Source organism: Electrona antarctica (assembly GCF_951216825.1).
Source record: "Electrona antarctica genome assembly, chromosome: 19".
NCBI classification, from domain to species: domain Eukaryota; kingdom Metazoa; phylum Chordata; class Actinopteri; order Myctophiformes; family Myctophidae; genus Electrona; species Electrona antarctica.
This window is the reverse complement of record NC_136800.1, coordinates 27428296-27441087: the sequence shown is the minus strand read 5'-3', so window position 1 is coordinate 27441087 and position 12792 is coordinate 27428296. Positions and strand designations below refer to the sequence as shown.

The 12792-nt window shown below is 43.5% G+C and overlaps 1 protein-coding gene across 2 annotated transcripts in view; it reads left to right on the top strand.

Moving 5' to 3' along the window:
• Window positions 1-247: 247 nt before the first annotated feature.
• The window catches only part of tmeff1a (transmembrane protein with EGF-like and two follistatin-like domains 1a), a 95531-nt gene continuing 82986 nt past the window's right edge, over window positions 248-12792 (top strand). For both annotated transcript variants that reach the window (XM_079488721.1, XM_079488720.1), the window contains exon 1: window positions 248-1070. In XM_079488721.1, the coding sequence (XP_079344847.1) occupies window positions 917-1070 (154 nt within the window). In that variant the 5' untranslated portion in view covers window positions 248-916. The remainder of the gene's footprint in view (window positions 1071-12792) is intronic.

Below are 12792 nucleotides of genomic sequence, written 5' to 3'. Positions count from 1 at the left end.
TGTGCTCGCGCGCGTGTGTCTTGGACTCTTGCGTGTGTGTGTGTGTGTGTGGTGCGTCCTTTTAGTCACGTGACCATCCCTGTGGCTCCAGTCAACATCTCTTTGTTGTCGCCCGTCAGATACTGCAGCGAGCGAGCGAGCGAGAGAGAGAGAGAACCGCTGCTGCCGAGAGTCACTGCCTGGTTCCTCCAGTCCGGCTCCGTTCTACCGCTGCTCTGTGCCCGGGATTCCTTGGCTGGTTCCTCCGGCTCCTCCTAGTCTCCGGGTTTATTCAACCCTCCAGGATATTTGCTTCGGCGAAGCGGGAATAAAACACTCTACCTACCGGCTAGTGGGTCGGTTGGTTCCAGCGGTTCACGGACGGAGCCACGGCGCGGAGGTTGTTGTTGGAGTCACAAGTTGAACAGATTGATTGCTCTCTGCGGGGGGTCGGTTCGGTTGGGGGGGGGGCCGCCGGGCTAATTACCAATAACGTCAGCCCGGTGCTGACAAGGAGATAATTAAGTAGCCCAATTAAGACCCGCTCGCGCGGACGGCGAGGATGAAGAATAGAAGATGAAGATTCCTCACACGACCAGCGGCACACACACCGCCGCTCCACCGTCATCACAGGAGGACTAAAGTAGTCGCCATTCGGAATTGTACTTGACATTTTCTTTTTTACAAATATTTTTTTATAATCTTGCCCGTTCACGTTCACGGACAATTCGCCAGTGCGTGCTTTGCGAGCCTGCGTGCATGCGTGTGCGCCCCCGGGCGTGGATGTAGTGAACCCCCGACCGCGTTCATTCAAGCGGCCAATCTAATCCCCGCCCACATTAATAAACGCGGTGAAGAAGTGCGTGCATGCAGCAGCCGCGCTAGTTTGTTTGTTTTCTTGTTTTGTTGTTGTGTTGCCTGCACCACCACCACCGCCATGCGTCCCTCTGCCAGGCCGTGCTCAGGTTACTGCTCTCCCTGGCCGATGTGGTCCGTGTGTGTGCTGCTGCTGCTGCTGGAGCTGCCGGCCACCCTGCACGCCTCCTACCAGCACAGCTCTGGTGAATGTAAAGGCAAGAAGGACTGCACAGGTAAGGACTGGAATGGAGCCCCTATGCCTCGTGTGTGTGTGTGTGTGTGTGTGTGTGTGTGTGCGCGCGCGTGCGTGTGTGTGTGTGTGTGTGTGTGGGGGGGGGGGGGGTTATGCAAGGAAGGAGTGTGTATCTATCTATCTATCTATCTATCTATCTATCTATCTATCTATCTATCTATCTATCTATCTATCTATCCAATTAATTTATTTTTCAGGGATTTTTTCAGGAGTCCCACATATTGGTTTCTACTTTCTAGCTAAGGCTATTTTGCAAACCCTGTCCCTGGTTATTAGGGCCTTTCTACAACAGATGAGAGTCAGATGTGTTATAACTACACGTTGTGTTGACATTCCATTGATATCAGTGTATTTTGTTGAGGTCATAACAACACAGTGATTGTATTTGCTCATGCGTACTAGAGCGTGATACCGTATTGATCCTGTGCTATGTTGTCCTTATTTCTCCACTGTGCAGGTTTACTGTATAGGGCAGGCAAAGTATGAACTGCTCATTGTTGATTGAATGTTTTTGTTTAAGTTATGATGTGACGCCTGCCTGCCACCCTTGCTCACCCTTGCTCACCCTTGATCTTACAGCTCTTCTCTCACCCTGTATCTGTACGTTAACCGCTGTCCTGCCTCTTGGCGACTGAATTTCCCCCACGGATCAATGAAGCTATGCTTATAGTTGTATTAACATGAAGGCTACTAGTTAGTAAACATAATCTGCCATACAGATTCATTGAAATTAGTTTGAGCTGATTCATGTCAATCATTCAAGTCACCTTAATTCAAGTGGCAGATGCGAAAAATATGTTTAGTATCTATTAGGGCAAGTCATGTGGTCTACCGGGCGTACCGGCACAGCTTTTTTGTTCCTTTTGGGCCAGGGGTGCCCGTATGTACAGTATATTGAGTTGACCAGAAATTGGTAACGGCATGAAAAAACTGAAAGTATTAGTCAACTAAAACCAAACTGACAGATTAATCGACTAACTGACTGTGTGGGAACAGGCCTAGGTTGCGTGTTGCCAGAATGTAAGGTACAATGACTCAGGTGTCTAGTCTGACCCTTTCAGTCCTATCTCTCAGTCTCCGGTCCCTTTGAGCTTCCGTGTGCTGTCACGTTGTTAGAGCTTCCACTATCTCTTGAGTCAGAATTGGCTGTATTGTCACATCACAGGTTTACCGGTGTGAAGTGGGTGAATTTTTTTTTTCCCGTACTTGTAAGCTTCCATCTATTTGGAGTTTTCATGAAAGGTAAGACGAGGCAAAGATATAAAGACAGAACAGAACAAGGACAACAAGGATATAAAATATGTCAGATATTCAAATATTGCCCACAAATCTGTCTTAGAACACATACAGTACAGTCAGCGCTTAAACAAAACAATATTGCTTTTTTTTTTCTTCAGTTAAATATGCTGTATCATTATGATGAACAGGAAAGTGCACAAACCAAATGCAAATTATACAAGCTCGCAGCGGCGGCAAAAAGAAGTGTCGTGCCGTGAGCTTGTATATCTGCTATTTTTGAATAGCCAACACTTAAAGCTAAGATGACACAGATGTTTTCCCGGTTCAAGTGAAGATTGAAAATACTGCTGCAATACATACGTATGCATATCATACAGGACGGTCAGCTCTGTGGCTGTAAACATGGCCATTTAGCGTTGTGTGCTTTGCATTCATTCTTGAAATGAGCCCAGTTTTGTTATATTGTCAGAAATCGCTGACAAACAATCTAATTAGAATGTTGTCCTCCACCCTTTTTAGACTGCCAATACAAGTCTACCTGTCGTATACAGTGCATTTCTGGACTGCTACTTGGATAACAGAAACATCATGTCTGGGGTGTGTGAAAAGGGTAGTTCTAGGGCTATTAAACATTTAAACCCCATGTTTACTTGGTTGACCGGGGTCTCTCAGGGCTCTATACGTCTGCTCCTTCTTTCCCCTCTATACCAAAACTCTTCTTAGAACAAAAATAGCCAGTCTACATACAAGCTCATGACGTGCTGCATTTCGTCAGCTTGTAAGATTGGCTATTGTCGCCGAATGTTCATCCCAGAATAGGGACGCTGCTAGGGGGGCTCAAGTGATTAAACATTTAAACAAGAAAAACAGACGTTTCTCACATTTTAAATGAGCATCTACTTTCTGCCACCCGGCAGTGTTGAAATAACCTGCTTATCCATATTTAATTTGTGGTTATCACTCAGAATTGCCTTTTTTCCACGTTGCTGCACCGTGTTTGCATTAAAAATTGAACATCTATCTCCATCTCAGATCTATGCTCCGGGAGCCTAGTCTTCACATGGCCTTGCTACAGCCCTGCGAACACAGTGCAGCATAATGCACTGTGCACTGTGAGCAAATGGAAGTGTTACAGTTCGCCGAGCAATGCAAATACCCTCATTTTCAGCAGCGAGGTTTAATCCAGAAAGCTTGCCTGTCCGTGTATTATAATCACCTTGATTGAAAAACAGGTGGTGGATGTGATTTTTCTGCCCTCAAAACGGTACTCTTACCACTTCATTAAAAGGCAAGGCTGTTTTTTATCTTTAAAACAGCAGTCTTCAATGTTTTTCAGGCCAAGGATGCCTGATCCGAGAGAGCGAGAGACACTACATAATCGTCTCTGTCAGGTAGAAACCTCATATGTCCAAAACTGTTACTTTTCAGGATTGATATTGAAAAATGTACAAAGTAACAGACAAGCTTGAAATGTGTCTGTTATAGTGCCATGTTTAGAGCTTGTGGATCTGCTACGTTTGAGCCTTTAGTGTGACCCTGTAATGTAATAGAGCATTAATCTACCTAATCGATAAGAGGTTTCTGCCCGACAGCAACAGTGTATAAAATTGTGTTCGCCTTTCATGAAACTTGATATACCAATATTTAGCCGATTCTCTTATCAAAGTCTGTTTGATCAGCGATTTGAGATTAGCTTGGAAGTATTCCACAGGTTTGGCTGTCTGCAAGTGATGCTGCAGGTCTGATGGCTTCATGTTTACAAGTTATCATTACTAATGTGCTGAAATACATATTTTCTGACATTTAGATGTAGTAACTCTGAGGACCGTGGACCCCTTTTGAAGACTAGAAGTCAGCTACGGTAAATGGATTTAACATAACAAAAAAATATCGAAACCACAGACAGCAGACAGCAGCAGAGGATTAATTTGCTCCACGCTATGGAAAAATAGATAATGTAAAATCTTGTTCAAGGCCACCGATGTTGTGTCACTTCTCACTGACACATCACTGTAAAATAAATGAAAACATGAAACTTAGTGCGGCTGCAGAGCGCTGCGTGTGCGTGCATGTGTGCTCGCATGCGCATGTGTGTAGGCAGGCGTACGCCTATTTTTCTGTATCTCAGCCCGGCCTCTTGTGAGCCATCTGTGTGCATGTGTGTGTACGTACGTACGTGTGTGTGTGTGCGTGCATTGTGTCACTCATTGCTGTGAGCCTGTGACATTTCTGACATCCAAATGTTGAGGGAGCGTTTCTTGTGTGTGCTTGTGTGCATGCACGTGTGTGTGCTTCTTGTGATCTGGCCTCAGAGCCCTACTGGGTTGTAATTTGGTGGACTCCACTCCAGACCTTCACACGAGGGAACATCTGCTCCTTAAAGTACAGAGCGGTTGTCCTCCTCTGAGGTCCTGAGGTTCTCCTCACATGCCTGCAGGCTTGAGGTTTGTGGACGGCATCAAAGCGGAGCTGGAGCTCAGCTGGGTCAAACGTTTGGCTTTTTTTTCGCCCTTCTCCCCGACATGCTGTGGTTTATTCCAGTGGTTCGCAACCTGTGGTCCGCGGCCCAATGGTGGGCTTCCATTCTGGTCAAACAGAGTCAGGGTTGTTGGCCCACTGGCAACACTCTGTTACACCACTAGTGGGTCTAAAATTGGAGTCCAGGTACCCTCATGGTTCCTTGAGGGATTTCCAAATGTCCCCTTACTGGTGTGTAACTCCGAGTGTGTACAAATGGAACGGGTCCGGGTCCAGCCAGATGCCAAATGTCTTTCCAATATGGCTGCTGACATAGAGCCTATTGCAATATGGCTGCTGACATAGAGCCTATTGCAGTTTAGGATTTCTCCCCTCACATTTTATTAATATTCATGTTGTGCTTTAATCGCTGTATCATATGCCATTTCCTTTGCAAATCTCAGGCTTTAACCGTTTCTTAATTAGGGTACTTTTCTTTGGTACAGATATGACCTTGGAACGCACCACAGCTTTTACCACATGTGAGAACATTGCAGTAATTTATTTTGCCTTTGATGCAAAAATACTTAATAAAATACACTTAACGACTTAAGCCAAGTCAAGTTTATAGCCCTTAATTACTGCTCCAGCATCAAAGGGCTTTACAGGCCCACAGTTATAACAAAGGAAACCAAATGACAACCCCTCTCCTTAGACCCCCAATCAGGCAAGACAAAACGCCCAAGAAAAAACAAGTGTATTAATTACCAAGTACCTACAGTATTGAGTATTCACATGCACACCGGCACACTGTATTTGCTTCAGGATCAAACTGTAATATCTAGACCTGATACAATTATTACATAATCGTCGAATCGCAATAATTTCAATTATTGCGATTATAATTGTTATAATTGTTTGTGCCGATACGTCATGCTTCTCATTTGACGTGTCTCGGTTTTTAACCACTTTGAACCTGCCATCCACTATTTTGGGAATGTGATTACAGCCAAGTTAAAAAAATTATTAAAAAGTTTAAGTTTAGCATTTGTGCGGGTGTGTTCTTCCTTCTACAGTGTTCAGGTCCAATACTTAGCCGTATTGGAGTGTGGTGATGATGAGAGCCAATCATACTGTTTAACACCTGGCCCCAGGGGACAAGATGGGATTTCTAAAACACTCCTACCTCTCGCCAGCGCCGATGCTGGTGCGGTTGTGTGTGCTTGTGTTACTATATACGTGTGAGGGCCTGATGTGAAGAAATAGCCTTTGCGAGGACAATTTCCCTGGTCCTCCTTAAGACAAACTTTATCTTAAGGAGCCGGACCAGGGAAATGATCTGATAAAGTGTTGTTTTTATGTTTATAAAAGACTTGTTCGGTTAGGCTTATAATTAGGAAAGGATTCAGGTTTGGTTTAGGGTGAGGATTAGGCATTAGGTTTGCGGAGTTAAGAGTTTGGAGTTGTGCCTGAATACTTAGTTGTGCGCTAGTGTCACATGCTGAAAATAGCAGATCTACAAACCACGCGTTGTGAGCTTGTATATAGATAGGCTACTTTTGTACTTTAGGGCTAGGATTAGAAATGGTATTTATACATTTTTGATGTCCTCTCAAGTATAGTAAAACGTGTGTGTGTGTGTGTGTGTGTGTGTGTGTGTGTGTGTGTGTGTGTGTGTGTGTGTGTGTGTGTGTGTGTGTGTGTGTGTGTGTGTGTGTGTGTGTGTGTGTGTGTGTGTGTGTGTGTGTGTGTGTGTGTGTGTGTGTGTGTTCATTATCCTGTGCCGTCGTTGGTGGCTGATTGAATCCGGGGCGGGGGGTTACGCAAGCGTATTCCGATATTCTAGGACGCAGCGGGTGGCTCCAATCAGGTCCTCCAAAAGTAATATGATTGCATTAAAATTTGATGGCGTGGGGAACGCTGACATTAGCTGAGCCTTTATGGCTCGGCATGAACCTGGGGGTGAGTTGAGACGTTTTGCAAGCACACGCTGTGTGGTGAGTGTGTGTATGCAGTGGTGAAAGAATTACGCGGTTTTGTTTTACTTAAAGACAGTGGTGGAAAGTAACTAAGTACATTTACTTAAGTACTGTACTTAAGTACAATTCTGAGGTAATTGTACTTGAATTGAGTATTTACAATTTCCAGTAATTAAGTTCTACTCCACTACATCTCGGATCCAAATATTATACTTTTACTCCACTACATTTATTTGAAAGCTTTTGTTACTAGTGATTTTGTAGATTGTCCTTATTATTAGGTTACAAAACATAGCCCTATGTACATTTTGGCCAATTTCGAAAAATGCGACATTCTTTATAATGAGTACTTTACTTTTGGTACTTTAAGTACATTTTGATGCCAATACTTTTGTACTGTTACTCAAGAAGTACATTTTGACTTCCAGGCCTTACTTGTAACAACACAACTGTCACAACCAATCCCCCAGAGCGGCTGGGAAACGTTGAAGCCGCCAAACATAGTGATCAAAGCTGGTACTGCAGGCGGGCGAAATACATGCACAAGCAAGAGAGCGCGCGGCTGGGTCTTTGCTTTGTGAACGCGTGAGGTCACATGACATAGAGCAGGGGTTCTCATGGGTCTTTGCTTTGTGAACGCGTGAGGTGACATGACATAGAGCAGGGGTTCTCATGGGTCTTTGCTTTGTGAACGTGTGAGGTGACATGACATAGAGCAGGGGTTCTCATGGGTCTTTGCTTTGTGAACGCGTGAGGTGACATGACATAGAGCAGGGGTCTATGCTTTGTGAACGCGTGAGGTGACATCATGACATAGAGCAGGGGTCTTTGCTTTGTGAACGCGTGAGCGACATTAGGGCTGGGCGATATGACGATATATATCGTATAGACGATAGAAAATGTCTATCGTGAAAAATGTTCTCTATCGTTTATATCGCTGTGTCGCAAAACAAGCGGTACGGCAGTATTTTACGTCGCAGCGCCCAGCCACGCTGTGCTGTTATTTCATAACAAACATGAAGGGAGATGATGGCTGACGAGATTCAGAGCGGAGTAACACTAAAGTAACCGGCCATTCACTGTTATAAATGCAGGTTTCATGTTGGGTCAAATTGATAAACTGCGTGAGCCACGCATCAGACGCATGTTTTACACAGTTGAACAATTGAGCTTGTCCGTCGGGTGCAAAATTCTTCTACTTCTTTCCTCTTACCTGTCTTGTTTTATTGTTCCAAATAAATTATTCCATTTGAAAAGTCCTTAATTCAGCAACAGCTTCCAACAACAACAACAACACAAGACGCTAACTTAAGTTGTGATCATCAAAAAAAAAAGGAAAAGAAAAACATCCACTCCCATACGCACAGCTGGGCATTGGAGAGTTGACGACGCGGTCGCGTTGTCTCTCACTCTATCGCCTGTAGTCAATTAAACATCGTTAAGCTTCCCAACGTCTTTAACAAACTACACTACAGAGACTACAACTACAACAGAACATTTTGATTCCCTATACAGAGCTTAAAATTAACTGAAACAACTGTGTGGCAGTGAGTGAGTGACGAGGTATTTATTTTTTCCATAAGACAATTTAATGCAGACACAGGCCTGTACTTCTGTGTCTGAATGGGAAAGTCTTATTTCTTTATTTTAGCTTTTTAATTGTCATAATAATAATAATAATTATTATTATTATTATTATTATTATTATATATATTTTATTTTGTATTATTTTTGTACTTGCTTTAGGCCTGTCTGTGCATGGGCAGGGCATCAGTATTATATTCATATAATTAGATTGGATATTGTGATTTTACATATTGTAATTGGCATAAGTTTGATATTGGCATAAGTGTTCTTTTCCTGTTTTTTGAGTGGTGCAACCACTATAGACGGTTATGTGTGTGTCCCTGTGTCCCTGTATCCGAGCACGGAAATAGCATAATTATTGTCACCACCAAGTGTCACTGTTGTGCAGCCTAACACACAGACAGAGGCCAGGGAGGAGAGCTTGTACAGTACAGTACAGTACAGTACAGTACAGTACAGTACAGTACAGTACAGTACAGTACAGTACAGTACAGTACAGTACAGTACAGTACTCGGCCTGAACAAAAAAATATTTTTTTAGATTAAAAAAATCGGTATCGTAAAAAATATGCTATATCGTGAGTATATCGTTATCGTGATAAAAAAAATTCTATATCGTGATATGAGATTTTGTCATATCGCCCAGCCCTAGGTGACATGACATAGAGCAGGGGTTCTCATGGGTCTTTGCTTTGTGAACGCGTGAGGTGACATGACAGAGCAGGGGTCTATGCTTTGTGAACGCGTGAGGTGACATCATGACACAGAGCAGGGGTTCTCATGGGTCTTTGCTTTGTGAACGCGTGAGGTGACATGACATAGAGCAGGGGTCTTTGCTTTGTGAACGCGTGAGGTCACATGACATAGAGCAGGGGTCTTTGCTTTGTGAACGCGTGAGGTCACATGACATAGAGCAGGGGTCTTTGCTTTGTGAACGCGTGAGGTGACATCATGACATAGAGCAGGAGTTCTCAACGTTTTAGGCTGGGGACCTCCGGGAGGTGACATGACATAGAGCAGGGGTTCTCAATGTTGTGAACGTGTGAGGTGACATGACATAGAGCAGGGGTTCTCAACGTGTGAGGTGACATGACATAGAGCAGGGGTTCTCAACGTGTGAGGTGACATGACATAGAGCAGGGGTTCTCAACGTGAGGTGACATGACATAGAGCAGGGGTTCTCAACGTTTAGGCTGGGGACCTCCGGAAATGCTTTCTTTAGCCATGTCTCGTGATTCTCTCATAGGGGGTTCTCTCATAGGAGCCAACCAATCATATCGACAGCGTACTACCCGGAAGACTTCAACCCGCCCCCCGAATAGCGGGGGGCGGGGCTGTCACTCCCGGTCTGCTCTCTAGTATTATATATGATTCTATGGTCACAACACACTGTGGTGCTGAGTGAAGGCTCATAGTCTGGATTTTCGGTGGTGAGGTGCCCACCGAACTACAACATGACGTCACGAGCCGCGGTGAAGAGCAAACCACCACCACCGCCCCAGCCCTTCTCTCTGTTTTTACTCACCACCGCTCAACGTTATTTCAGCTCCGGTGGTCAGCTCACCACCGGAGTGGTGGTCACTGGTCACCTCACCACCGACAATCCAGACTATGAATGAGCCTTGAGTTAGCCACCCATCCACTCTGAACAGCTTGATCTGGGGGAGAAACCCAATTATCGTCACCGCTGTAGGGTGACAAGTAATTAGATTTTTTTTTCATGGGGCGTTAAACAGTGTTTGTCAACCGGACCAGGATTGGATTTTTAAAATGTGCTGTGAGTTTAATTAAAGCCCTGAGGAACCAAAAGTACAGGTGATTCCAAGGTGTTTTCTCTAGCGCAGACGGTAGCGTATAAGCGGCTGTTTTTATCAACACAGATCTCCTCGTAAAGGTGCTGTACAATAAGTGCTATTTTTTAGGTTAAGTTACAGCTCTATATTCTGATAGTAATTGTTGCTATTAGATCAGTGGTTCGCTTAAAAATGTCAAAAGACTGCCGTGTAAAGTAGTTAGATGTGTGGGCCCATGTGCATTTTCAGAGCATATTTATTTCAATGATCAATCCGCCTCAGATCAAGGAAACTAACATAGTATACTTTATAAGCATGTAACGATTCCTTCAACTCACGATACGATACGTAGGCCTAACATGATATGAGGTTCACGTCACGATACGAATTTTCATGATATTTTAAACACAAAATTATTTTCCAGACAAATGACGGAAAAATCTTTTTTTATGATTTATCTTTCCCCCCGAGCTTTTTTCACAATGTTTATTTAACTACATTGCAAAAGTAGCATTCATTTTCATGTAAACGTACTTTACGCACTTTCTGTGCAACAACTAGCTCGAGTTAACATGTAAAAAAAGCTTTCTTTGATGACATCTTAGGATACACCTATTTGACAGTGCAGAAACATAATTGCCTTCCTGTATTAATGAGCATCAACGACCATCACCTGGGCACAGTCACAGACACACACCTCCCCTCTGCAGGCTTCTAATACTGAAAGTGACTGCATGGAGTCTGTCTCATCTCTCCAAAAGCACTTGAATATGATGGAATATGATTAAAGCTCACATTTCATATCACACACACCATAATTTACTAGCCCGGCTAATATATATATATATATATGCGTATAGTGCGTAAAGTACGTTTACATGAAAAGTAATGCTACTTTTGCAATGTAGTTAAATAAACATTGTGAAAAAAGCTCGGGGGAAAAGATAAATCATAAAAAAAAGATTTTTCAGTCATTTGTCTGGAAAATAATTTTGTGTTTAAAATATCGTGAAAATTCGTATCGTGACGTGAACCTCATATCATGATAGGCCTTAAAAAATCGAATCGATTATTATCGTCGAGATTCACGACGATATTAATAGATTTAATAAAATCTAATTTTTGGGAATCACATTTATTATCTTTGAAATCTTTAGCATTACTCAAGTCAAATGTACTTAGTTGCCATCCACCACTGGTAGTAGGCCACAGCCCAGTGTTGCCAGGTCTGCTTAAGTTATTATACTCAACTTCAGGCTTGTTTTTCCCTTAAAGTCACTTATAAATGTTGGTAGTTGCGGGTCGCAGTTTCTTGGGGTTTGTTTCCAAAGTGTAGTTGCTTATTTGGGCTTCCATCCTAATGTTTACAGTTCCAGTGGTTTCGTATCAGCGACCCACCATACATGATTTGCACATTTAAAATGTTTCAAAAACATTTCACATTCACGTGTGTGTGTGTGTGTGTGTGTGTGCGTGTGCGTGCGTGCATTTGTGCATGGGTGCGTGACATGCATGCAGCCTATAGTCACTTCTTTGGGGCTTGCTTTCAGAGTCCCGGTGGCATCAGGCATGTTTCTCTCGAAAACATTGCTTCCTCACCGTGAGGTCAGTCAGGGTTCCGTTTATGTGGACTCGCATTACAGGACACCGGAGCTTGTTAATTCTCGTAGAGGGGGAACGCCCGCTGAGATCAGCGAGGGAGCGCTGCAGAGGTCTCACCGTCCCTCCCTCCAAGGTTTTGATAAACTGCAACGTCAATGAAAGGTCAACGGTCTGATCTCCGCCAGAGCCTTGTGTCACATGCTGAAGTGTCCTTGATAAAGCTGTGAAACACTAACTACTCGTTCACTGAAAAGGGAATTGTCCCCAGGGTTCTAAAAGTGGATGCCGCGGTCCAGGGGTGCTGCAGAATACTTGGATAATATTTGGAATTCATCAGAATCCCTATAGTTTAACCACTTGAACCGTCTAGTCTATACTTTAATGGACCCGAGTTGCGCTGCACATTCTTTTTCAACCAAATCTCTTTGCCAAAAAAAGCAGATCTATAAGCTAAGCTCAGAGAGCCCCCCCCCCCCTGGGGTTTAAGTGTTTAATTTAAATGTCAAGTATAAAGTTATTTTACACAAGTTTTACTTGTGACATAGTTTATCTTAGGGGGAAACATTGGTATATTTAAGGGCTGTAATATAACATACATAGGCTAGAGGGAATAAAACACTCAACCTACTGAATCAACAATTTGACTGGCACAAGGCAGGAATTAACAATCAGACTTTTCCTCTGTCCTTGACATTTAAAAGTACGAGAGTCACTTAGATACGTTCACTGGTTCTCAAAGTTTTCAAGTTGCCAAGGACCGTCAAAACTATATGTATTTGGCCGAGGACCCCCATCTCAAAAATGATTTTCTGCCAGCCTGCCAGGGACTCCCAGAAGCAAATATTTGCATACATGTTCAAGGCTTTCCAAAAATAGCAGATCTACAAGCTCATATCTGCTATTTCTGAATATCCCAAGTATAGCATATACAGTACTTAAAGTGGTTAAAGTGACCCCATGTGGGTCCCCAGACCCCACTTTGAGAACCACTGACAGATGCTGGGTCTAGTGACTTTGTAGCCTGGAGGACTTGAAACGACCTTTG